At 48.1% G+C, this 27,126-nt stretch overlaps 1 protein-coding gene and 1 long non-coding RNA gene across 4 annotated transcripts in view; one reads left to right on the top strand and one right to left on the bottom strand.

Annotated features, from left to right (window-relative positions):
- The window catches only part of LOC132334106 (uncharacterized), a 35,907-nt gene extending 11,732 nt beyond the window's left edge, over positions 1 to 24,175 (bottom strand). Inside the window, exons 1-2 of the long non-coding RNA XR_009488340.1 lie at positions 24,087 to 24,175; positions 9,652 to 16,123 (exon numbers count right to left, since the gene is read on the bottom strand). This is a non-coding gene — a long non-coding RNA (uncharacterized LOC132334106). The remainder of the gene's footprint in view (positions 1 to 9,651; positions 16,124 to 24,086) is intronic.
- Positions 23,384 to 25,245, top strand: LOC132334105 (bcl-2-binding component 3, isoforms 3/4-like). Of its 3 annotated transcripts, XM_059859856.1 has the most exons (3): positions 23,384 to 24,219; positions 24,343 to 24,375; positions 24,749 to 25,245. In XM_059859856.1, the coding sequence occupies exons 1-3, from the start codon at positions 23,793 to 23,795 to the stop codon at positions 24,757 to 24,759; spliced, it is 471 nt and encodes a 156-aa protein (XP_059715839.1). In that variant the 5' UTR covers positions 23,384 to 23,792; the 3' UTR covers positions 24,760 to 25,245. The 3 variants fall into 3 exon arrangements, with proteins under 3 accessions (XP_059715839.1, XP_059715838.1, XP_059715837.1); XM_059859855.1 differs by having other exon boundaries at positions 24,343 to 25,245; XM_059859854.1 differs by having other exon boundaries at positions 23,384 to 24,375.
- The last annotated feature ends 1,881 nt before the right edge of the window (positions 25,246 to 27,126 follow it).

Here is a 27,126-nt window from a genome sequence, read left to right as displayed (position 1 = left end):
GCCTCAGGCAGGCCCTGCAGGAGGCTGGGAGTGTGGGGACTGTGCTGTCCCCCCAGAGCTGCCACACTCCCTGGCAGGATACCTGGCCTGAAGGTCCCTGTGTTGGGAATCCCCTGCAGCTGGGAATCCTGAGTCCCTGGGCTGCCTGAAATCACACACACCTAAAATCCTGCAGATCTAGAGCAGGAACATTTTGTGCACAAGCAAAGAAATCACCCACCAGATTCTCAGCCTTCCAGTGTTTAAAGTGAGCTTATAAAAGAGACAGGCAGCAACTTTTAACTTGGGCAGGGAGTGACAGGACAAGGGACATGGCTACAAACTGACACAGGGTAGGGTTGGACTGACTAGACCCTGGGAAGAAATTCCTGACCCTGAAGGGTGCTGAGACCCTGGCACAGGCTGTCCAGAGCAGCTGTGACTGCCCCATCCCTGGAAGTGTTCAAGGCCAGGTTGAGAGGGGCTTGGAGCAACCTGGGATAATGAAAGGTGTCCATGCCCATAGCAGGCTGGAGAAAAATGAGTTTCAAGGTCCCTTCCAGCCCAAAGCATTTGATGATTCTGTGATTCCATGACTAGATTTGTGTCCTGGCCAGCTGCAGCAGCAGCCCCTACCAGGGAAAGCACGTTGGGCTGCAGGCCCAGAGCTACCTCCAGCCCTGGGACAGGACCCCAGCTCAGCATCACCAGCACAAGGAGGAAATCAGTTTTAAGAGCCCTTGCAAGATTACCACACGTGGGAGGAGGGGTCAGGAGAGAGATGGGAAACTTCTATGATGCAAGCATTGCTAAAAATAGGGTAGAGATTAATTCACCCATTCATGCATTAAAAGGGGCATGCTTTTCACAAATATGCAAAAAAAAACACCCCAGCATTGAAATGTTCACAGATAAAAGGTTAGACCAAGTTCTGGGAATAGAAGAAAGCAGCAGCAAGTGCCTCACAGCCAGGGACCAGAGACAAGCTCCAAGACTACTTCACCAGGATGTTGGAAATGCTTTCCCTTGTTGCCTGCCAAGGTACCTGCATGTCTGACTGCATTTGGGTATTTTACCAGCGAAAAGTGGTGAAGTCCCAGGACAGAATCTGGTAGTTGTTCAGCTATTGAAGCATCTGGATGGATAAATTCCACCCCAGGTATACATTGTCAGTTTTGTTGTTTTGAACTCTTTGGGAGGGGAAGAAAAACAGAGTGGTGTTCTCCAGCTCAGGAGGGGGTGACTTGGGGGCTGCTGTGCTGAGCTGGTGCCTGACTGGCTGCTCCATCACCTCCAGGGCAGGTGGGGCTTGCAGAAGCAACAGACTAAAGAGACTTTCAGGCCACCTGTACACAGAGGAGCATCATCAGCTCTTTAGCACTGACTCCTGGCACAGGCTATGTGATAGAAACAGCTTTAAACCTTGACTCTGGATTTTTCTGAACTTGCCTATCCTAATCAAGCTCTTCACAAATCCAGTAAACTCTTCATAAAACCAACTCTTATTTTGTTGGAGTAAGAGCTGTTTTCACCTGTCCTATGCACACAGCTAAATTCACCTGGGAAGTGTTCACATCACAGGAGAGCAGGTCCCTGGGGAGAGCTGCTCAGCCCTTTCAAACCCAGCCAGAGCAATAAAGGAAAGTTCCTATGGGCAGGGCTCAAAGGGCAAGAAGGTTCTTGTGCCATGAACCTTGCATGACAGAGAGAAAGATCTAAAGGCAGTGCAGCTGTCGCAAAAATAAAGATAACTTCTCTGAGGTGGAAAACAAAAAGGAGTCGTTGTGTAATCATTGGGCATTTAGAAAATGAATGGAGCTACTGCTGCAGGCTTGGAAGGTTTTCCATCACCTACCCCATCCTTCCACCATCACTGGCTGCAGCTCACTTGTGAGCCTTGGAATCATTCAAAAACAAACTAAAAAAAAAATCCCTTTATTTAGCTTTGGGGCCTTAGGCCATCAGCAGGACAAAACTTCCTGAAACAGTCTCAGACATAACCCCACATGCAGGAAAGCTCTACAGCAGCTCAAGCACAGATCCTGCCCTGCAGCATCCTGCACTCAGCTGGATCTCACACATCTGGTAACTGAAGCTTTGCCCAGGCAAAACTGGGACCTGTACACAAGGAGTTGTTGCTTTTCCCCAGTTTTTGTCCAAATGGATTCTCAGTGAGTGGTTCAACAGTGCCTGGGGAAGCCTCTGGCTCTTGGCTGCCCAGAGCAGTGGCACCTCATGTGAACTTTGCCTTCCAGGCAGCAGAAAGTTATCCTGCAGTTCTCCTTTCACCTTTATTTGCTGTGATGACTGAATCCTGATAATCACACACATTTCCAGGCAGTCACATGATTTACAGTATCACACCTGGAATAGATAGCAGTGCCACAGCTATGAATTCATAACTGCAAAAAACAGTGGGATATTCATTTGTGGTGCAAAGGCAAACTATTGCTTAGAAAGCAACCAAATGTCTTGGATTGCAAACACTTCTCTGCTGGTGAGGATCATTCCTCCTCTTCAGTTCCACAAGGGCCCAATTTTCCCCTATGTTTGTAAAAACACAACACAAGGAAGACAGAAACTTTCTCAGGGCAAAAGCCTCTCTCAGAGAAGGAAAGAAGTGTTATCTGTAGAAAAGCTAGTGTTAGAGCTTAGATGAGGAAACATCTTTCCTGGAAAGCAAGATAGGGATGAAAAGTCACATTTTCATGGACCACTTGTATCTCAGTTGTGTTTTCCCTTTCACCAATTGCTTCAGTCCACTGCCTGCACCCTCTCCCACCACAGTGATGTACTTCAGTTGTTTTTTCTCCCACATTTTTCTATCCTCTTCAGTATTTCCCTCATTGTTAACTCGTCCCTGTTCCTCTCCAGCCCTTCTATGTGCAAAAACCCCCAAGGCAGTAATAAGAGCAACAAGAAAAGCTCATTGGTGCAGCAGCACGGTGCACCAAGGTAACATGCACAATGTCATTCCCCTCTAACCTTTGGTCTCATTTGTCCTGATAAGGTCAGGATGTGAATCCAGCCAGTGTGGTTCCCAGCCATGTGGTTCCTAGCACAGCTTCCCCAGAGAAAGGAGGAGCTGGAAAATGGACCCTTCAAAAGTTCCAGCAAGAGCATGGCATGCTCTGCCATTAGCTGAACTCTCTCAAAGGCACATCAACCCAAGCCAGCAGAAGTCATAAATTGCCTAAAACCTAGAAAATCTGCTCATCCTGCTGGATTTGATCCCCAGCTAGATGTGAGGAGAGATGTCACACACAGTATGAGGGACTCAGGGCTGCCAAGCATGAACATTCCCAGCGCAGTGACCATGGTGGAAGGGCAGTGCCAGATCACAGGCAGCATGATGGAAGGTGGGGTGGCCAGGAGGATCTGCAGCCACAGAGCTCAGAGATGAGGAGGGCCAGGGACTGGGCAAGGAGCAGATCAGATGACCCATCCAACCAAAACCTCTGTGCCAGAAGCTACCAGGGTCTGTCTGCATCAACAGCAAGGCAGTTACCATCTGTTCTGCTGCATGAGGCTGGAAATCTAACACAAACACATGGATGAAACAGGCACTGGGAAACAGCAGAAGATATCCAGGAATAAGGGATCTGATCTGCAGAGAAAACAGGGCAGCAAACCCAGCCTATCTCCTTGCTTTCTGACAGCTGACACAAACAGTGAAGCTCTCCTCAGCCTTTTTAGCTTCAGAATGATCCACTCCCTTCATTTTGCTTATGATTCATACAGAAACCTCACCACAAAGCCTTTGAAGAGGCTGGCAGTCAGCCCCCAGCCAGCCTGAGATGTCAGGTGGGCTGAGGGGTGAGAAGCTGTCACAGCCCTGACCAGCAGCTCCGAGCTCACCAGGGTCTCCCAGCTCCACAAACCAGGAGGGAGCAAAGGCTGAGTTGTGGCCCACCAGGCTGCCAGGGCACTCAGCCCCTGGGCCAGAACAGCAGCAAGAAATGTTAGCTGAGCTGTGTGGAGAGGCTGGGTGCTCAGCTGACACAGATGAGCTCAGCACCAATTCTGCAGTAACAGAGTCACACTTCAGCCAAGGACTCCTGCCTGCTGTGCTTGTTCCCCATCACACAACACACTGTGGACATGTGGTCACAGCATCAAAGCTGGGGCAAGCCAAGATGTGTCCAGCATCTTCTGGGGACCTTCCAGGGGAATTCAGCTTCGACAGCACTACACGACAGCCTGAGCACAAACAGCCGCCTGCCAGCCACAGGCAGAGGGAAGGACTTTGTTCTGTTTGTATGGATCAATGATTGAAAACACAAAAACAAGGGAGTGGTAAAAGGCAGGTTCTCAAAGGGAGGAGGAAGGAGAAGGGTCTGAGGAACTCTGGTCAACAAGAAAATAGCTGGAGGTTTTGCTCCTTTCAAAGCATGGGTGGTTTGGCATTGATAACACAGAGAAAGAAGGACAACAAACAGCATAAGAATACTGGCCCTGGTTCAAATTGAATTGAGCACAAGCATTACACACATCAGCTATTAAATAACAAGAGCCAGGTGAACCACAGCATATCACTAAATATGCCCAGTTTCAGTATCTCCATTGCAAGAATATGTTTCACTGAGTTTGTTCTTTCATCAGCTTAATATTACAAAGATTTCACCAACAGTGTCCAGGCAGCAGAAACTAACTGGGAAGACAAGTCCAGACAGGTACAGCTTTGTTTTCACCATTTTTATTGTTGAAGAAAGCAAGGAGCAGAGTGAGGACTGTGCTGGCCTGTTCCAGCCTTGTGGGACAGGCTAGTTCTTAGGATATTTTTAACAATTCTGGAGGGATATGGCATAGATTACTAGAGGCAATATTTAAAATCAGCAAGTGAACCATGTTAGACATCTGTATTTCACACAGAAATAAGAATTCTCTGTTTTATCCAGCAGCTGCCATTCCTACCCAGGGCAATCCTTCACCATCAGCTTTGGAGGAGCATTACTGGGATTTCTCCTGCCTAGCCTGTTTCACCCCATGCTCCTGTAACCCCCAAATAGGCTTCCCACAGAGAAACATGAGGAGCTTTGCTGGAAGCACAGGCTGAGCCCCTCAGTCCCATCCCTAATGAAGAGCTCAGCTCACTTCCCTGCACTATTTTACTCACCTTAAGCAGGTAACACATATTCTACCTCAACAGCATCCTGAGAGAAGCAGCTCACCAAGGTGTTTGATTACAATGCACACACCTTGAGGTAACAGGAGCATTCATGGGTTATTTAAGAGTGGGAACAGCCCTTGATCTGCTCACAGGTATGAGGAAGCCTTGAAATAACATTTTTCTGGGTTCCACAGCAGGGTGAAATCTCCTTCCACCAAAGAAGTGAGTGCCAAGGAGTACAGCGAGGCTGAGTGGGTGTTCTGCAAGGCAGCATCTCCAGGATCAGGAATGACTGCTCTGACAGCTTCTGCAGGGACTAAAATGTTCTGGAGAAAAGGAGGCTCAGGGCAGAACCTCATTGCTCTCTACAGCTCCTGGACAGGAGGGTGGAGCCAGGAGGGGATCAGCCTCTTCCCCCAGGTAGCAAGTGATAGGACAACAGGAAATGGCCTCAAGTTGTGCCAGGGGATTTAGATTGGATATTAGAACAATTCCTACATGGAAAATGTTGCCAAGCCCAGGAATGGTGTGCTCAGGGCAGCAGTGGAGCCACCATCCCTGGAGGGATTTAAAAGACATGTGGATGTGGCACCTGGGGACACAGTTTAGTGCTGGGCCTGGCAGTGCTGGAGGAATGGTTGGACTCCATGATTTCAGAGGGTTTTCCAGCCTAAATGACTCTGGGATTCTGTAGCTACAGACCCCCACAGTGGGATGGAGGCAGGGGTCAGGGGAGCTGCACGTGGCTGACATTTGACCATTCCCAGTGCCAAGGCCGGAGCTAATGCTGTGCTACATAAACAGATTGCATGGAACCTTAGAGATCCACGTAGAGACAAAATTTCTGTATTTCAGGGGAAACAGCTAACTGCCCTGGGGAAGGTCCTTCTTGTCAAGAGGAACAACTTGCTCCCTAAGCATGTTTGAAGGCTGAGGACTCATGCTGGAGCAGATGTTTCCCTGTTTTAGAAATGAGGAGGAATGCAGAAGAGTTGGGAGCCACAGGGGTGGCAGGGGCTGCACTCCCACCTCCCACTGCCTCAGCTGGAAGGAGCCACCCATCACCACCATGACCTACTCATATGGCCTCTGGAAAGACAAGGAGGAAGATGCTGGTCCTCCAGTTTGCTTCCTTTTGCTTTCAGAGCAGGAGCTGGGGAGGCGTGAGTGCGATGCTGCCCTTAGCACGGCGCTCTCCTCCCAGCAGAGAGGATGTGTGGGAAACCCACAGCTGCCCTCCCACACACAGGATGGGCACAGCACCCCATTCCTACCACTAGGAAAGGGCCTGCAAGGGCTCATCTTCAACCCCTTCACAGAGCAACCCAGGGCAGCTGAGCCACCTTTGTGGCAGTTTCACAATGAACTTGCTGCGGTTCAGCCAACCTCAGGCACCTTGCATTTGGGGAATAGGAACCTCAGCCACTGAGATCTGCAGGATGTGAGCCCAGCTCTGCAGGAAAATGAACTTGCTACACTGGCAAAACTCAATAAAAAACTCAAGAACTTGGGGCTCAGGACACATCCCCTGCTGCAGGCACCCCAAGCTCAGGAGTGCCTGCTGGGGTACCCCACTGTGTGCCATGAAGCGCCCAGCACAGCTTTCTGCTCTGGAAAATAAACTCAGAAAATTGAGAAAAACTATGAGAAAGGCTCGTGCTACACTTGATAACAATTTGCAGCCTCTTGCACCTCTGCTGAGCAAACCACCATTTCCTGAACTGAGGTGTCAAGCATGAAATATTTCACATGCTGGAGCAACCGTCACCGTCTGCTGAGCGACAAACAGAACTTCAGCCTTTCCTGGTATTAATGCATAAATCAGGGTGTGTCCTGTGTGGCTGTTTGTGACTCTGCAATGAAAACTCACTGCCTTGTTGGGGAGGCAGCAGCAAAAATGTTTGTGTAGCCAGTGTAGGTTTAGCCTAAATTACTTTCTAGCCAAGAGTGTCTGTAGTGTGCAGTGCTCACATGCTGCTACTGCAGCACTGCCAGAAGTAGCGTGGGTACCAGGTAAGGCCATGTCTGAAGAACCAAGAACATGCTTCCTTTTCCCAATTTATCCATGGATTTATTCCTTCCTTCCACCTCACATCTCAACAATGGGAAATGACTCAGCTGTAACTCACGGGCTTATAGCAGGCTGATCTCTGCAGAAGCTTTTTTTTTGTTATTATCCCTCCAGGCACTCTTTGACTACTCCACCAATTCCATACCCAAAATTGCCAGCAGCCAGTGTGGTCTGGGGCCACCAAGTCAGCTCCTGCTTGGCTCTGCAGCTCACACAGCCTTTTCTCTTTAGGCCTCCACATGGATATACACCAAGAGAAGCACACCCAAAAGATGGGAGGAAAGGATTCTCCCCTCTACCCAGAACACAGCAGACCACACTAGAACACTGTGCCCAGTTTTGTGTTCTTCCAATACATGAAAGGCACTGACAAAATGGAGAAAAAAAGCCCCAAAAGCCTGAAGCCAACAGCACAACCAGGGCACTGAGCCCTGGCTGAGAGAGGAGTTGTTCTGCTGGAGGAGGAGAGGTTTTGGGGGCTCATACCACTCTCCTGCCAGGGGCTTATTGAGAGAGCAGACCCAGGCTCTGCCCAGGGTACATGGTAAGGGCACAAAAGAAAAGGGGGACAAGGGGCACAAGGGCAAAAGCCAAAATAACAAGTTTAGCCAGGATATTAGGGGATGTTTCTTCCTGCAAGGTCAGCCAAAGAGTGGGACAGCTCAAGGGAGGTTTCCCAGATTGGAAGAAGCTCAGGGCAACTTGGTCTGACCTAGCAGCTGACCACAGGTAGGATGCTGGAGTACAGCCCTCCTGAGGTCCCTTCCCATACAAATTATCTCACAAGACCAATTCTGTCATGTTCTTCATACAGAAACCAGATCATTGCAAGTGATGCAGTCCACCAGAAGCTCTCTGCTTTTCCCCTCCTGCTTAGTTCCCTGATTTACCACCTGTTAATCATCTTTCTTCAATCAGCAGCCAGCTTCAGAGCACACTTGCAGAGGAGCTGTTCTCCTGTTTGATTTTGATGATGTTTCAGTTAAGGTTTATGGTTAGCCTCCTGTTCTTCCCCTCCTGCCAGACACAGGAACACTGCTGTCAGTGTCTGTTCCCTCTTGTGGCACATTTCTTTAAACAGCATAAAGCCCCCAGGTGAACCCACCCATATCAGCTCCAAAAGCAGAGGTGAATCCAACAGAATGTACATGGCATTTCTCCACCAGATGTGACATTGTGTACACTAAAGTACTGGCTTAATACTTGCTTTATCACACTCCAAAACCCACCAAGGATTCTAAACTTAGTATCCAAGGAAAGATGAAACATCAGTAACAAATATTCCTCCCCCAAACCAAGAAATACTGGACCAAAAGGAGGGAACCAGAAGGAGGGAATTAACTGAACCAGAAGGAGAGAATTACCTTCACAGGCTGAGACTACTGCAGGGGGATGTAGAGGTGCCTCTGCTGCCCTGCTTCTGGCTCCAGAGGGACAATGAGATGAGCAGAGCCATGGCTTCTGCAGAGCCCTGAGAAGCCCAGCCGGCTCTGGGCTCTGATCTCTCACAGCTGGGATCACAAGTGCTTTCAATTTCTCAGGAATTTATTTTCTCAAACAATCTAGATGCAAGAACTAAAGCCCAAGAGGCCCCTTGCCCTCTATAAAATGTGAAAAAGTTCTGTGAAGGCAATTTTAATGCTCATTATTACAAGAATAAGCCACAGTAGACAATTCCTCATTTTTCCTACCGAAAAATACAGGAGTGGAGGGTAACTGGCACAGATGAGTTACGAAGCTGGTGCCTTGGAAGTTCCTCTTTTTTTGCATGATATTCCTATTCACACATGGCAGACACTGTCTTCTCAGGGTCCATTGGAACAGAGTTACAGGAAAAATAAGCACAGAAAAAAAAGAACATGTGCAGTGAAAGACAGGTAAAGCTGGAAATATGGAAGAAACAAAAAAGGAGAAAAGGAAAGTTGAGAATCAGTAGAATTTGGCTTCCACTATGAATGAACAAAAACCAAAAAAAAACCCTAACCAAAACAAAAGGTTTCATTTTGAAAATGCAACATTTACTGTGCCAGAGACACATTTGTGCAGGCAGCTCCACCAGAATGTTTTCCTTGTTTTCCTCTGCTTTTCAGAGCACTCAGTACTGCTCCTAAATTATTTTGCTTCATGCCAACCCATGACAGCCCAGAGCACCCACTGCATGGAAACCACTGTTTTACTGATCTTCAGAGGGTAAAACAGAACTAAATCCAAGAATGGCTGCAGCAGCTTTAAGCTACTAGCACTTCAAACAAGATACAAATTTCCTTAGATGGAACTGCCTGATCAACAGTTATTAAAGCGACAGGGTCTAGGTTTACCTGCCCTCAATTCTCCCCCAGTGTCCCATTAAATTAGTTTGGGCTCTTCTCTCCAGCCCCAGGATACTGGCAAACCAGTGCACCTCCACTGTCAGGACTGCACTTCTGGTATCTCTCCACCACTTCTATGCTTGGGTAACAAGCAATAAAAATTTCAAATTATATCAGAGTACCTTTGCAGAGAGGAGCTGATGTGCTGCGAGCTCCCAGCCTGGCTCTGCTGCCCTTGGGAGGCTCCTGCCTCCTGCTTCCAGATAAATGGATCTATTGGCTCCTTTCCCTTCCCCCTGTGCTAAATAACATCACTGCAGAGCCCTGGCTGATGGCAGGATGCAGTCACTGAGAAGTGCCCCAGTGCGCCTGGGTCAATTGCACCATGGAAAACCCCAGTGCTGAGCTCAGCTGAAGAGCTGCAGCTGCTGGTTACAACACTTAAATGCAAATAGAAATAAAAAAAACTTTCACAAAGTAAACAGCACCACACTGAAGCATGCAATAATGCATTACAGCAGCTTTACTTCCTATTTCCTTTTCCTTACAGCTCTGAAAATTATGGCTGCAGAAGTCTGTGGGGGTTTTATGGGCAGTTGCTTGTGATCAGGCTGCTGTGGGACTGGCTGAGTATTCAGGAGCCATGTACCACACACCCACCACTTCCACAGGATCATCATTTAGGGTGGAAAAGCCCTTTAAGAACTGGGGCCAGAGCCCTACAGATAGCATGGTGCAAATGTCTTACTCTAGCTTGTATTGCTTGTAGTCATAAAAGAGGGGAAAATGATGTAGAAAGGATAATAAACACCCTTTTGAAGACAAGATGCAATAGGAACCTCAAAGATTTAAAATAGCTCAGGTGTGTCTTTGTCCAAGGTTCAGGAATCTTTGACAAGAATCTAGGAAGAGGGCTTGGAGACCATGAAAGAAGCAGTATTAGGAAACAGGAACTGAAGCAATATGTGATGGGAAAAGAGAAGTGACTGGGATATTTCTCAGCTGGTTTCACATCCAGGCATCTCCTTTCATGCACAGTCACTCCTGCTTTATAATGGGTGGGAAAGTGGGAGGTTGGAGCCAAACCACAGATTGCCGAGGGTATGGGGCTGATGGAAACATCATCAACTGATTTTTGAGGCACTTCTTATTTAAGAGAGAATTTTTCCTCTCATGAAAAAAGCAGGGGTACTCCTGCTTGATATGATTGTAGCATCTGCATTACCTCCCTCAAAATACGTGGTTGTGTGGGTTTATTTTAGAATAGCCAAATACACAGGAGGGTTATATTCCTGCCTTCTCATATTTACATATAAATAAACCACTTACATATACTCCAGCACCACAACAGCCAGCAAACCCAGCTATACCCACAGAGACTGGGCTTGGTTTAATTTCTAACATTCTGCCAAGCAGGTATTCCCCACTTCTTCCTACAGTAACTTGTGGTGATGTACTTTGTTTACAGACATGTTTGGAGACACTCTTTTATTGCAAGTGTTTCCTCAGGACCAATTTCTAACTCACATTTTCACCTAGCAGCTGCTTCATAGGCATCACAGAATGCTTTGGGCTGGAACAGACCTTAAAGACCACCTCATTCCAAATCCCAACACGGGCAGGGACACCTTCCACTGGAGCAGGCTGATCCAGAGCCTCATCCAACCTGGCCTAGAACCCTTCTCCCATTCATTCCCATTCACTGAACACTGGGAGCTGCTGGGGGTCCTGTGCTCAGCGTCTGGGGGCTTCTCCCCAGAGCAGCATTTTACCTTCCATCAAAGAGAAATCTGGTGTCTCCCCAACCATGAGCTGATGCAAGATTTGCAGTGCAGAGGAGGAAAGCAGCACAGCTGGAAATGCAGGGACACTTGGGTAAATCACAGAAGAGCCCATGGGACTGCCCCCACCGAGGGGTGCTGAGCGTGACCTGGACACGAGGGTTCTGTGTTGTGTCCCCATCTGAACACACACAACAAGGATGATGCAATTCACCACAGCTCCATTTTTCACAGTCTTTTATCAGAGTAATTTAGAAACATCAGCCGACTGGCAAGAGACAGTGTGATGACTGAACTTACCCTCACCTTGAAGTAGCCTGGGAAATACTAACCACAAACATGAAATGAACATACCACAGCCACAGGGTTTTTGGTTTGTTTTTTTTTCTCTTCTTAGGGTTGTTTCTTTTTAGCTCATTAGCCATGATACCTTTTATAAATGCCTTTTATAAAGGTATTTGTGACACTGCAGAAGAGAAGAACTGAAAATTCCAGAGGTGCATTTTATGCACTACAAAATAGGGTTTCTTCTTCCAGTTTAGTATCTTAAATTTGACTTTTGCTGTATCCCAGTATAACATTCAGCTTGAAAAGCACAAGTGAACTATATCCTTGAAAGGAGCATATGTTATAATGGCATATGTGAACCAATGTTTTACATGTACAAATTACTCCTGCCAACGTCTTTGAGGACACTTAAACACTAAAACAGGTGTTCTCCTTTTCCAAAATACGTTTTATTTAAATTCCTTTTAAACACACTTAATTTAATTTGCAGTGCAGCAGCCAAACAATCTCTAGATTATATCTGACTAGGGTATAGTACTCTATTTTTAGGATAATAAATCTATATGGAGCCCCACAGAAAGTTAAGTGAAGACCCAAAGCCTGGCGTGAGAACTGATCCCTGATTCAAACCTCCTTAAAAAAGTCCAACAGCCCCAGAAGACCAGATAATTAGGATACAATGTACACATTCATGCACTTGTGCCTATAGGAATAGGAGATATATTTTCCTAATTCATAAAAAATCAAATTTCAAATGCATCAACAGCTGCTTCCTTGCAGCAAGTGCCACAGCCAAAAGCCTACACCTTCCCCTTGCAGCCTACAAACTCTGCCACACATACAGGTGATTCTGACTTTCTTTCTCAGCAGCATGAACAGGCACATCCTCTCAGTGTCACCGGGTCCTCAGTGACACAGAACAGCAGCTCACCCTCAAACAGCTCCGTGTGCCAGGACACAAAGCTTTCACCGACCTGTCCCCTTCCCTTTCCCTTGCAGCCCTTCATTTTCAGAGCACGCACTGAGGCATTGCACTGTGCCTCTCAGCTGAGTGCATTGTCATATTGCTGGAGTCCAACATGTCCATCTCCTTCTGGCACAAACTGCTTCTGCTGAAACATGCTGTGCTTTCCAGCTCAGCTATTCAAACTGTCACATCCTGTGTCCCGCTTGCAGTCTGACTCTGAACCCGTGTCTGGCTATATCTCACACACACAGGTGTGCCAGGAGGGAAAGGCTGCTTGGACATTGCCCCTTATGTTCAAAAATGTCCATTCACTCTGCAAATGACAGCTTTCTTCCCTTCACATCCTTCAAACGTCACACACACACATTGGAGCTATGCACTTTCTTTCTCAGCTGCACTCACCCTCCCCCTCCATGACTTCTCTACCCCTTTTCCCTTGGCCTTGCAGTGCATGGACTTTTCCTCTAAGACACCCACCACACTGCCCATCTCCCTTTACATTGCCTTGCCTTTCCTACCCAGCCTTGCATTGCCTCATCATTCCTGATCATTCCTTTCCTTTACTTTCCTGACCCATCCATATCCTTCCTTTGCCCTTCCTTCCAATCCAGTTCCTTGCATTGACTTGCTCACCTGTCCCCCACCTGGAATTCAACACCCTCTTTTTGTGGAATTTCTTGTGCCTTTCCCTGCCTGCTCCTCCTAGGACTCCCAAGGCCTTCACATACCTCCAGTGTTTCAAGAGCCTGTGAGAGGAAGCCCAGAGGAGGTCACATGCAAGCACACCCCTCTGTCCTGGCAGCTTTGTTCTGGCACCTATCCTTGCATGTCTTGAATTCTGGACACAAAATTCACATTTTGCCCTTGGGCTCCAGACCAGAATGACAGTTCTTTTGCACACATAGGAAAGCAGCCAGACCAAGTGTTTTAAGTGCAGATTAGAGATGGCCCATGCGAGATCAGTCTGTCCCAGATGGTTTTGTGTACCAGCAATCTTTGAATGTACCCGTCACTTGCCTTGCCTTGGCACCCCAGCAGTTTCCTTGCCTTGCCCTGCTGCTTCTCCATTGCTTTGCATTCTCCTGCATGCCCATTCCCCACCCTGGACCTGCCTACTGCTTTCCTCCAGGGATTACCTCCAGGCCTACACCTTGTTTGCATTTCCTTGCCTTTCCTGTCCCTTCCTTTACTCTGCCTTGCTGTGCAGTCTGTCTCCTTCCCTAAGCCTTCCTTCCCTCCACTGTTTTGTATGGACTTTCTCACCCATCCCCCACCGGACTTCCCTTCCCATATGTCCAGGTCAACCCTTTCATTTCCTTCTCCTTCTAAGACTCATTGCCTTGCCTACCTCTTTGTTTCCTTGCAAAGCCACTGATGGTCTTGTCTTGCCTTTGAACCCCTGCCTTGCCTTCTGTTTCTTTGCTCATCCCTCCCTCACCTGGAATCCAAGACCCCATTTCTCCGGGCATGTCCCAGCCCTGTTCTGCCCTGCCTGCTCCCCTGAGAACTCCCAAGGCTGATCCCACAGTGTTTCAGAAGCATGTGAGAAGAAGCCATGGGGAGATCCCATGCAGCCAGATCTGCCTTTCTGGGCATTTTTGGTGTGGGATCAGTGCTTGCATGTGTTAAATTTTGGACAGGCAATGCAGACTTTGCCCTTGGGCTCTGGGATCAGAATGACAGTTCTTTTGCATGCACAGGAAAGCAGGTGGCCCAAGAGCTTTAGGTGCAGATTAGAGAAGCCCATGTGGGATCAAGGCCATACAGAGCATTCTGTGCCTGGCTGTTTTCATGCACCAGCAGTTCTTGAAGGCACATCTCATTTGCCTTGCCTTGGCAATCCCAACAGCTTCCTTGCCTTACCCTGCAAACCCTCCCTGGCCTGGTATTCCCTTGCGTGCCCATGCCCCACCCTTGACCCTGCCTCCTCCAGGGCCTTGCCTTGCCCTTCCTGTTCCTGCCTGCCTTATCCTTCACTGGGCTTACCTTCCTATGCCCAACCTTGCCTACAACTTCTGGGCCTGCTCTCTCCCACCACTCCATTTGCTTTCCCCTCACTGCTCTGACCTTGCCTACCTGCACCTTGGCTTGCCCACAATTGCCCACACTTGGTTTGCAGTGCCTTGCCTGCATGGAAGGCGAGGCAAGGACTGGTAGGCAGGGCAAAGCAAAGCCAGGAAGCTCTTGGTAGGGAGAGGCAAGACTGACGTAGGTAAGGCAAGCAAAGCCAGGGTAGGCTAGGAAAAACTAGGCAAGGTACTGGAGGCAAGGCAAAGCCAAGTGACTTGGAGTGCCTTTCCTTGGGAAGCAAAGGACATAGTGCCAGTGTTGGCAGGGCAGATGTCAAGGTACCATGGGAAGGTACAGTTCAGCAAGACATTTCTGTCCTGGCCCCTTCTGTGCAGGAGCCATTATTGGACATCTTCAATACTGGAGAAATGGTATGCAACTTCTGCTTGCTAAGTTCCTGAATGAGAATGGCCATGATTTTTCATGGGAAGGAAAGCATGTAACCGAAGTGTTGGAGGTGCAGATAGGAAGCTGCATTGTGCAGGTCAACAGCAGCAGCAGCAACCTTCTGTCCTGGCATATTTGGTGTGAAAGCACAGCCTCAATGTGTACAATTACGGAGATGGTATCCATCCTTGGAAGGTCTCCTGAACGATTCAATTTGGCATGTAGCTCTCACTTCTCAGATGACCTTCTTGAAATTCTGCCAACACACTTCTTTTGGACAAGGTAAGCAGCTATGCTGAGGCTTGGTGTGCAGCTGATCTAGTGCCCCAGGCAGGTAAACAGAGTTCTGGCACTTTTGTATGAGATCAGTCACTGGTAGTTTTGTATTTTGGAGGAGAGGACATAATTTCTCTTGAGATGAGCTTCTAGTTCCTCTCTTTGGCAAAGAAAGCAAATTTGGATGCACACTTTGGGTGAGCCTAAGGAATTTAAAGGCTTTTCCCAATATGCAGTTGTCTGGGTTAGAGCTGTTGAACTGTCAGTGGGAATGAAGACACCAAGATGTTGAGCTTTCTGTCCTGTTAGCTTTAGTGTGTGAGCCGTGGTCCCATTCCATTTAGATCCTGACTCTGAGATTGAAAGCTTAAGATGGTACCTAGAGCTGAGAAGGAAAGTGCTGATAGCAGGGTGCCATTAGCTTGATGAGTGCAGGTGAAATTGTAGGCAGCAAGAGCTTTTTCAGCTGGCACTTGTGTGAGCTCTGTTTTTACCAGATGTTTTCAAGTTTGTTAGAAGTTTCACTCTTCGAGAGTGAAGAGCTTTGCTGGGTAAAGGAGGTGGTGTTGCCCTTTGAATGTGGTGCAAAGAAGAGTATGCACTTGGCAGGGGAAGATCAGCCAAATGTTTTTGTCCTGACACAGCTGATATGAGAGCAGGGATCTTTCTGACTTAGTGTGTCCTGGGGGAGTGCTTTGGGGCTGGGCTGGGTGTGTTTCCTTCTTCTGAGAGCCGACACCACCATCGTGTGGTTGTTTTGATGAGCGCTGATAGTGCCCAGGACAAAGCCCAGCGCTTTCCTGGCCCGACCCCATTCCTGTGGGAGCAGTTCTTGGAAGAGCTCTGCTGTGAGTCCTGGCTCTTGGGCACTGACAGAACGGGATCCTGCATGTAGCGGGGAAGGAAGAGGAATCCTTTCATTATTGGCTGAGCAGTTTATCAGCTGCAAAAGAAAAGGCAATTGCAGCACAGCCTCTTCCTTTTAGAACCTTTTCTGTGCCATCAGCTGCTCAAAGTTTAACTCACACCCACTGAACTGCATCTACCTCCCCGGAAATATGCACTTTCTCTCCAGCTCTATGTACCATGCTACTCTCTCACACTCACAGATCCCAAACCCTTCAAAACATCCAGCAGCTGCTCACAAAAAAAAAAGTCCTTCAACAAAAAGCCAGTGCTGGCCTTCATAGTCCTTTTGCAGTCTGTAAACTAGACAGAACACACTGGTGACTCACACTTCCCTTCTCAACCACTCATATAGCATCAGCACAGTCAATCAAAGTGGCAGAATCCATGGCTAAAGCAAAGCGTTGCCAGCTGCAGTTCAGACTGAAAGATCTGCCAAGGGACAAGGCATTGGCTAACCTTCCCTTTTCCCTGAGAAACCTGATATTCACAGTGCAATCACTTTCACACAGCTTCAGTGTCACTGAGTCCAAGCAGCTCACAGAAAAGTAGATCTCATGACAGAATACATTCCTAGCATAGCCATTTCTCCTAACAGCATTTAAATTGTGCAGAGCATACTGGGACAAGGCACTTCCCTTCTCACATATAAGTCCTGTGAGAAGGACAGTCTGTAAGTGAAAGGGACAGTCTGTATGTGAGAGGGACAGTCTGTATGTGAGAAGTAATGTGTGTAGTCCCAGTATGCTCTGTGCAATTTAAATGCTGCTGGAGAAATGGCTGCTTTAGGAACGTCTTTTGTTATAAGATTTTTCCCTCTATCCTGAACTCAACATTTTTACTCTTCCTGGGTCAGCCAGAAGGCATTTAGCCTTGGCATCATTCCTATCTGCCTGGGCCACTTGCAGCAGTTCTTATGACCAGCACTGGTTCCAGGTGGGTGGAGCAGGGTGGATCCAACGTATTTACTAAGAGCTCATGAAAAACTCTCTGTACAGCAAACTTAGCCCCTCCAGAGCTAAAAGGGCATGGATTCAGGCACTCCCCCAGAGGAAGGCAGTTCCTGGGCTCTGCTGGATACCTGTTTGTGGCCTGAAGGCAAGGTCAGTTCTTTGGATCATTTCTTCCTGTCACTGGAGTCTGGGACACAAAAAGATGCTCCACAGGGCAATTGGAATGGTTATCACAGGTTTAAACTACTGAGACTAAATGAAAGCTTAATTATATAAATAACTGTAGGAAATATTGGCTGTAAAACAGCTGCAAGCCCAAAGTGCCAGCCAGGTTTGTTAAATCATCATCATTAAATCAAAAACATCACCATTAGCAACTTATCATGCTTTAAGAACAGAATTCATTTAGCAATATGGTTTAAATTTTCATGAATTTATTTTATAATACCTGGATATCAGAGTAGTTTTTTTTGTATGCAGTCCAGAAGCCATAATTATGATTTCTTTTAGGCTGCAACTAATCAGCTATGAAGCAGTCTGCCCACTTCCCTGAGTAAGCACAAGGAAAAGCCAAAACTTTCCTGCCAATCTGGGGGATTTTTAGCAAAAACCTGAGTATTTGATAAAACTGTTTACTTGTAAACAGTTATTATTTTCATTTCAGGAGAACTCCCTTGGTGATATTTTTAATTTTCAGTGAGTTAAACACTGCTGCAGCCTTCTGTGAGCAGTAAAACACTTCAGCTTTGCCATTTTCTGGCACAGGGGTATGCATTTGTACCTCTTGGGCTGACTTTTTTCTTTACCCAGACCACACCAAAACAGTGCCCCCATCCACCTCCCCATCCTGTTCACCCCTCAGCTCTGCACATCTCTGCTACCTCACCCTGATCTACAGGAAGCAATATTTCATATTCTGATGACTCATGGTTCACACACCATAATTCTCTATTTATAGCACAGTGACCCTTGACATGGCTCCCCACCCTGGCAGATTTAAAGTGATCATGGACACTCCTAAACACAGTAACCCTGATCCTGATGCTTGGGTTGGTTTATTCCCAGGGTGTCTCTTTCTTGCTTAGTACAGCCTCTGTGGTCAGGCTTCCACAGCACAGCTTTGGGGGTTTTGCTGGCCTGCTGTGGTACTGGCACACACAAATATCTCCAGCACCTGCATGCACTGAGTTATTTCTCCTTCCCTTATTGCCAGGCTTTCCAAGTTACACCGGAACTTTACAGGACTTGATGACGTACTTCACGATGCAGCAGCTGTAACAACCAGATCAGGGGAGCAGGAATGACACAGCAGCAGTGACCCAGTAACCCAGCTTTATCACCCTGCCTGCCTCCTGCCAGCTCTCTGTGCTTTTATCATCATCACAGTGGCATAAACACAGAATGGTTTGGGTTGGAAGGGATCCTAAAGCTCATCTTGTTCCAGCTCTGCCTCCACGGGCAGGGACACCTTCCTCCAGACCAGGCTGCTCCAAGCCCCATCCAGCCAGGCCTTGAGAACTTCCAAGCTTTTCTGAGCAACCTGTGCCAGTGCCTCACTACCCTTTCAAGGAAGAATTTCTTCCCAAAATCCAATATAACCCTGCCCTCTCCCAGTTTGAAGCCCTTTCCCCCCTTGTCCTATCACTCCGGGCCCTTGTCAGAAGACACTCTCCAAATTTACATTTGCTGATCAGCTTCAAACCAGCACTAAAAGCAACACAGAATACTGCCCCTATTTTTTTAAACTTTGTTTTTTCTTTCCTTAGCAGGGTGTGTCCTCCAAGAACACATCACTAACAAAGGAAAGCTTCTGCTAACACAGACCCGGGTCCTCAGGGCTGTGTCTGCACTGCCATGCAATCTGTCCTCAGAAACACCAGTGCCAGGAGGAAAACTGACACTTCTGCAAATAGGTCCAAATCAGATATGTCAACATTACAAGCCCTAAGAAACAAAAAACTCACTTGAAAGCTACAATCCTTCCTGCCTGAGGCCATAATACCGTCATGCTCTTCGGCTCATCTTCACTGGGCTCAAAATAGCCCCAGAGTGCCCAGCCCAGCACAGCTGACACCAGCACCCATCCTGCACCAGGAGCACCAGTCTGGCTCCAGTGGTGGGGCCAGTACAGCACACTGGGAAGGCAGAACTCATCCCAGACATGCCCAGGGTCAGAAACACAGCTGCAAGGTCTGCCAAGTCTTCCAGCCTTGAGTCTGAGTGACTTTACATGGTGGTCTAGCAAGCCTGGCTCCATGTTTCCAGTGAAGAGACAGAGAGCTGGATGAAGAGCTGGATGCTCCAGTCCAGCCCAAATGCCCTCTCATGGAAGAAGGCACTGGGAGAAGGGGACAGGGTACCTCTGCCTTGACAGGGAGACCCAGGACCAGGACTTCTACAGCCCACAGTGTAGAGTGAGCAACAGTTACAGACTCAACTCCCTTTTAAAAAGCTTATCTATACTCCATCCATATTACTTGCCTAAAAAACAGTGTTAGTCACCTGGGATTTTTTTTTCTTTTTCCCATGATGTTTCCAAGGCAAAAGAACAGACATTATCAAGCAGGTTTGAAAGGAGAAATAGCCTATCACTGAACACTCACATAGTCTTTTTTGTCCCTTTCTCCAAGTAAGTTCTTAGTTGTAAACAAAGGAAAACAGACAAATAAATTACAGAGGAAGATGTACTTCAACAAATAGATGTACCTTTTTTCCCTTAAACTCTCTCAGTTCTGTTTATGCTGGGAAACAGCAACCTCCATTCTCCTCAAACAACAAACCAACTGAGCTAACAACGCAATTCCTGCAATCAAGGTCACAAGCCTGGTTTTGCTGGAGCAGGCACCGAATGCTATATCCAGGGCAGAATTCAAAAGCTCATTTAAAATGGGCTAAGAATCAACAATTTAAGTCATTTGCTGAACAGGAGGAAAAGCACTTAGGAAATGTTTTTCTCTTAAAAGAAAGGAGGAAAGTCGGAAACTTTGTGGGTCATCTTGAGTGCTTCCTGCAGAGGAAGCCACAGGGAGAGCTGTGAAGCAGCAGCAAAGCTCCTCCCCACCAGGGTGAAACCAGGACTCCTCTCCATCTCCTTTAGGCTACCCAACCAGGAAAGAGGGTAGTTCAAAGAGAGAAGGGATGGCTCACCTCTCAAACCCATGTGCAAAAATCAAAGTCATTTCCCAGCTGTGACACTCACCTGGGGTGTCAGTGCCTGAAAGCAGCAGCTCTGGCCCCAGACTGTGAACAGGCTGCTCCGTGTGCTGTGTGTGCAGGAGGGAGGGATGTGTATCAGGGACGTGGGCAGGGGCCTGACAGCCCTGCCTGGGAAGACATTCTTCCTCATATCCAACCCAAACCTCCCCCCCATGTGTGAGGCTCCTTCCTCTTGTTCTATCACATTATCTGCGAGCGGAGACCGATCCCCACGTGGCTCCTGATCCTGCCAGGGAGTGGTGGAGAGTGAGAAGGCTCCCCCTGAGCCTCCTTTTGTCCAAGCGGGGTGTCCCCAGCTCCCTCAGCTGCTCCTCATCAGACTTGTGCTCCAGACCCTTCTCCAGCTCTGCTGCCCTTCTCTGGACACACTTGAGCCCCTCTTGTCACAAGGGACCCAAAATTGAACCCAGGGTTTGGGGTGTGACCTCACCAGTACCCAGCTCAGGGGGACAGGCACTGCCTTGAGAGACGCTGCCAGCATGAGATGCTTTTATTTGCACTGAGTATTTGGTATAAATTAAAGCTCTGTTGGAGCCAGCTCCTCCAGAGCTCCTTCATGTGCCAAGGGACCTCCCATACTGATGCTTGTTATCACCAGGCTGTCCCAAACTACAACTTTATTGCCCAGAGAAAGATGATGCAACAGCTGCATGGGAAGCGTCAGCTATTTTATGCAATGCTGTTTGTTGTTTCACAAAAGTAGCTTTCAGAATGGAATGGCTGCTGCCATGCTTACTGACCTCCTCAAGAAGGCTTTTGGCTGTGCCTTTTCTTTCCTCTAAGGGAGGGAAGAATATCAGGATGAGAAAACTGGTGTATGGTAGTGAAGAGAAATCGAGCAGGGCTGTCCCTGAGCAGGCTCCTCCTCTGCACCCATTCTGGCTTCTCCCAGAGGCTGAACTCCAAGGGTTGAGCACATAATACAATCAGTTTCTGTATCTTATCCTTTGTCCACTGCATTATCTCCATTATCTCAGGACAAACAAACGGCTGGTTTCTCCACTGCTCAGTTAAACTCCCTCGAGGGAGCAGCAGCCACGGCATTGCCTGAGATGCAAACAGGGCTGGGGGGAACTGGTCCATCCTCCACTGGCACTGCTGGCAGAGGTGGCAACAGTCCCAGTTAAGGAGCATTGCCCCATGCAGACAACTCGTTTGGAATTATAATGTCTGCCTGCTGTTTTTTCCCCTGGGGCTTGCAGTTCTCTTACAGGGGCATAGAACCAGTTCAGCTTTATCAGCTCCAGTAACTTCCATCATCATTACCCTCATGCCATGACAGTATTATATCACCCCTCAACAAAGAAAGGATGGCAGCTGGATTTGGGCTCCGGAGGACAAACATTCCTGCAGCTTTTCACGGGCTTGTGAAAAGCCTTGCCAGACAGGCACGGATAGTGACAGTCGAATAAACTAAAGGCACATTGACACCATGTTAAAATCAATGTCATGCTTCCAGAAAGGCCAGTTCAGTTCCTCCCATCAGCAGGTGTCACTGCCTCCAATGACAAGCAGGTAATTAGCAGGCTGCCCAGGCTGCCGGTGCTGGCAGGACCATGCAGCCTGTCCCTCAGCATCACGGCTCTGCAGGACTGGGGCAGGATGTGCCCAGCACCTGTGCATCTTTGCATCTTTGATTTCTGAGGCTCACAGCCCACATTTCCCGGGAAGGAGCAGTCTTTCATTTGTCCCCAGGAAGGACATTTTTTAAGTTTGCAGGACAGAGAGGTCACCAGGTAAATGCTTTAGGTGGCCTGAATATAACAAATGCCTTTCAACAACTCTTATGGGAAACCCAGAGAAAAAGAAGGCAGAGGTTTAAAGTTTGTCACCTCCAAATCTCGCTCTGTGTCTTCCACAGATGGTGCAAAAGCTGTTTCATCTGTGGAGCCTGAGCCCTGTCCAGGGGTCAGCAGCCTCCTCTGACCCACTCAACACAGTGCTATGGTATTCAAGACAATCCCTTCCCTGTACACTCAGAGAAAACTGGTTTTGCAGCCCTTCAGTCATACTAATTTGCTAATGGAAAATAAGGTTTTTGTAAGGGAAAGCCAGTTAAGTGGGCTTTATTCAGTGTAATCACTGTGTTAATTGTATGGGAGATCAGAACCATTTAAGTTGTATAACTAGTGTATAAATCTCCTTAAGTAGGGCTCACTTAAAACAAAAACATCTCACCCATGAAACCACCTTCTCTCCAAGAGCGTAGCTCCCATCAGCTGCCAGAGGTAAAGAGAGAGGAGAGGCTGCCCTGAGGCTCTTCACCACAACCAAGAAAGTCAATAAAGTCACACAAGGCGTTCCCTTTTCTCCAAGGACGCGGTTTCAGCTGGGAGAGGTTTACTTGCGCAGTTGTAGACATATTTTACTAAAATAAAAGCAAAGGCTCTATAAGGCAAAGCGGACTGACTCAAATTCCTCTGAAGTAATGGAGCACTTTTAGCAGCAGCTTAACTGCACACCTCACATCTCCTTTGCCTCTTTCTTCAATCAAATCCACCTGCAGTTTCTCTATCAGACCCAGCACACTTCTGCTCTCCTGCAAACCCCTCTTCTGCATCTCTTCTAGAAATAACCCTCCCTCCAGGTTTCCTCTTGTTATAAATGGCAAGACAGTTATTGGCTTTTGCATTTATGTATTAATCACAGCTGTTGCTAGAGGAACAAACTGAATTTCATCTGCCAAGGCAAGGGTAAAGCAGCCTGTCCTCACTGGTCTCCATCCTCAGCAAGTTACAGCGTAGTTTTAGTCCAACCTCAACATTAGCCTCTTATCCCAGCAGTGTCTGCTAAATCCACATTAATGCCTCACCCCCTTCAGGTTCCTGACCTTTTCTTCACACTCTGGCTCCACCAGCAGCAATCTGTACCAGAGCTACAATCAATACCCAACTTGAGATAGGACAGAAAGAAATTAAATTTATAGTTATTTTAATTTGTGCAAATCAGCTTATACTTGGGCAAGTAATCTTTACAAAATCTGTTCCCTCTTCCCAGATATAAATAAATTCCTTGCTGGAGTTAAGAAGGAGGTTGGGCAGGCAGTGCTGCTCCAAGGAAAGGTCACCAGAGCTACGGCCATCTGAGAGCCAAGGGTCAGTCCTTGCTTCCGTCTTGGATGGAAGAAAATAAACGAACACAGAAAGGAAAGCCAAGTTGAGGCAGTCACCCAGGTCACAACACTTTCAACTCAAACAACTAAAGCTGGCAGAATTGTAAGCAACTGAAAACCTGAAGATAGGACCTTCCTGTGGGATAAACTGAACCATCAGCTGGGCAGCTGCTCCCCAACACTTTGGGAAACACTTGCACCAAAGAAACCCCTCGAAGAGAATCACAGAACCACAGAGTGGTGCGGGTTATCAGGACCCTAAAGCTCGTTCAGTCCACAGCCAGCCATGGGCAGGAACCAGACCAAGCTGCTCCAAGCCCCATCCAACCTGGCCTTGAACAGGCACCCAGAGCTTCTCTAGACATCTATGCCAGTATCTTACTACTTTCGAGAGATAAATAAACGCGAAGGTCAGACTTCCAGAGGCTCCACCGGGAGCTCACAGGACGCAGCCCTGGGGTACAGGAGCCGGCGGGACCCGGCAGCGGCCGGAGCGGTGCGGGCACTCCCCGAGCGGGCGGTACCGCTCCCAGCTCGCACCCGCCCGCGGCCGGAGGAGGAGGAGGATGAGGAGAAGGGAGCGCCGAGGGGCAGGGCAGGGACTGGCCGCAGCCGCCCCCTCTTTGCTCGCTGCCAGACCCGCCGGGCCCGCTCGGCTCACCTGCCGGGGCCGTCCGCGCCCCCAGCCCCACTCCGGCCGCGGCCCCGCTCCGAGCGACACCGCTCACCGCTTTCGCTTTCCCTTTCCTGGCGAAGGAGGGGCGGCCCCGGCTGCCGGCCGCCCTCGGGGAAAGGTCTGGGGGAACAGGGGCGGGGGAGCCCGGGAGGACCGGCCTGCAGCCAGGGACACGCCGGGGCTGCGAGCGGAGCGGCTCCCCCTGCCCGCCTCTCACACTGCGGGTTTGTCTCTTCCCCAGGCCGCAATTGTCCCCTGAGCTGCGGCAGGGCAGGTGAAGAAGCACTTCGGCCGGGCACCGGAGGGACCAGAGGGCTTTAACAGACGTGTAGATGTGGCACTTGGGGACGGGGCTTAGTGGTGGGCTTGGCAGTGCTGGGGAAATGGTTGGACTGGATGATTGTAGAGGCCTTTTCCCACCTGAACGATTCTAGGAGTCCTTGTAGGTATGGCAGACCCGGCTCCCATGTTATGAACAAAAAAGTTACCGTTTTTTTTAAGAGAAGGGGCTGCAGAGGAGTTTTCAGTTGAGCTAGGAATTGATCGCTGGCCAAGAGTTCTTTGTTAGTGAAATGTTAGAATCACCCCTTGAGTATCCTTAAGTACCGCGGTTTAACTCTCTATTGTGGAGAACTCTTGTTTTTCAGAACCACCCTAGCCTGTTGCCAGGAGGATGACAACCTCCCCTCGGACGGTGGGGAGAGGGAGATATTTGCATCTCAGGAGACATGCAAATTTATCTCAAACCCCGAACTGCACTGGGACGGGACCTTCACCAAATCCTGGAAAATACCCCAAAAAAGACGAGCCAAAGCAGAATTGAGAAGTCAGGGTGGTGTCTAGACAGCAGGGCCGAAGTCCGAAGCCGACAGAGATGCTTGAAAACCTCGGTCAGTCCTCGCCCCAACTACAATGATGCCAGTCGGACCCAGGACCCCCTAGACTGATAAGCTACACTGTGAAGCTTGGGTATGCCCCCACTGCCTTTGTGAGTATCGGACTCCCGGCTTTGGCGTCTAGGGGACATAGCCGCAAATCCTCCTCTTTTGAGTCATTGCTGGGAGTCGGCGGCTGAACTCCCCAGATCTGCCAAAACCCCACTGTGACCTGATCGCTTTAATAAAGGCATTAAAAGGAAAAAAAATCTCCTGCCCTGTTTATTTCACCCACAAGGTCATCTACCTCTTGGGACTTGAGGTGACGGCACTTGGGATGGTGGGAGTGATTTTCTTCATGGGAAAGCAGCAGTCCCACAACAGGAGAGCTCCCTCTGACCAATACCCTCTCTGCAACTGAGAGCAGGAGCTACATGAACTCTGGTGGCTTGGATAAAGCTATCAGAGCACTGAAGAGTTCTTATGGCTAAGAACAATTAATGAATAGATCAAAAGGAAATTAAGTTGGTTCACCGCAGGGGCAAAGAACCCTCCAGATGGTCACAATAAAGATACTTCAAGAAGTCTCACTTCTAGCAGAAAGCCAACACTGACACAGCCAAGGGGAGAAAAGCTGGCACTCTCGAAAGTGCTTTGCAGGAACAAGGAACATCCTCCTCAGCTGGTCTGCAATACTCCTCCTGCACAGCTGCTTTCTTCAGGAATTTAATCAATTACCTGGTGTTCTTGGACAGTTGCTGCTTATCAGTCATTATTTACCTTGCCTCGAGGTAAAGCTGATCATGGCAGGTGAGATCTCACAAGAGCAGAGTAGAGGGATAGAATCTTGTCTCTTGATCTGCTGGCTATTCTAAAAGGGCATTTCATTCTGCTTTCATTCTGCTCAGATCCTGGGGAGCACATCTGGGTTGCACAAGTGCTGCTGGCACCTCTTGCTGGGCTCCTGGGCACTGCAGGCCTGCTGCTGTTTGCATGTACACAGAGAGCTCTTACACAAGGATCAGGGTACAGACAGCCCAAGGGATCTCAGACTGGCTGTTAAACAATGAAACTTCATACCAAGAGCCTTTTAACAGATACTAGGATATATTTCAAAACATGAAGATAAAAAAAAAAAAAAGAAAATATAATTTTAAAGATATTTTCTTAATTTTACAAATAACAAGCATTTCTCTATTAAAAAAACAAAACTAGGGTAAGAATCAATGTAGGTTCAGCTAGGAATATTTACATTCTTTGAAGAAATTTATGTATCTGTGTACAAGGCTGTAGCCATTACTGGTTTAAGGTACTCCCAAAAGCATTTCTAAGTAAGGCTTCGTGGTCCTAAGCTGATTCTATGTTTTATAACTGCTAGGACTAAAATTTCTAGTCTACAAATACTGATATAGGTATTGCAGTCCAGCTCCCCGGGCAATGCACCCCCTCCCTGTGTACCCAAATGCTCACTTGCAAAGGGAGGAGGAGTTCACACCTCTTCACGAAATAGTGTCAGAAGTCAGCCAAAGATGCCCATTGTGGAAGATGAAGCACTAAATGATGCTTATGGGAGCATTACATTCACTGCCAGGAGAGTCAGAGATTCTAACAATTATTGACTGTGGAGCACAACATCACAAGTAGGTGTGGTACCTTTTGAGTTAATGGCATTTCCAAGCAAAGAAACAGAAGTCACAGGATTATCTGACGTGCCTGAGATGATGACAGGAGTCAGCCTGAGAGCTGGAAAGGAAGGGATCCTTGTCCCCAAGGCCATATGCTATTTCGTGATTGTTCTCTGGCAACAGGAAATCCTCCCTAACCAGGTAACAATAACATGCATTGCTGCTGTGATACAGGTTATAGGCACCCAAACCATGCAGGATTTCCCAGGTTAAGATCAGTCTGAGTGTCAAAGTCTGTTTCATCTCCCTCCTCTGCAGCACAAGCTCACAGGTTTATCACAATTCCTCTTCCAAAGGTCAGTTCTGGCCTTTCTCCCTATTCTGCAGGTATATCTGTAGTCACACACTGTGCTGCAAATCTTATCTGTAGCCAGCATGGATACCACTCTAAGATTTGCCCATGACTTTATCAGGTCCTTTTATCTGTATCTTGTTTATTAAAATATTCCCTCAGTTTCTTTTGGA

The sequence above is a fragment of the Haemorhous mexicanus genome, chromosome 15 (assembly GCF_027477595.1).
Source record: "Haemorhous mexicanus isolate bHaeMex1 chromosome 15, bHaeMex1.pri, whole genome shotgun sequence".
NCBI lineage: Eukaryota > Metazoa > Chordata > Aves > Passeriformes > Fringillidae > Haemorhous > Haemorhous mexicanus.
The sequence above is the reverse complement of the archived record's forward strand: the minus strand, read 5'-3'. Positions and strand labels throughout refer to the sequence as shown.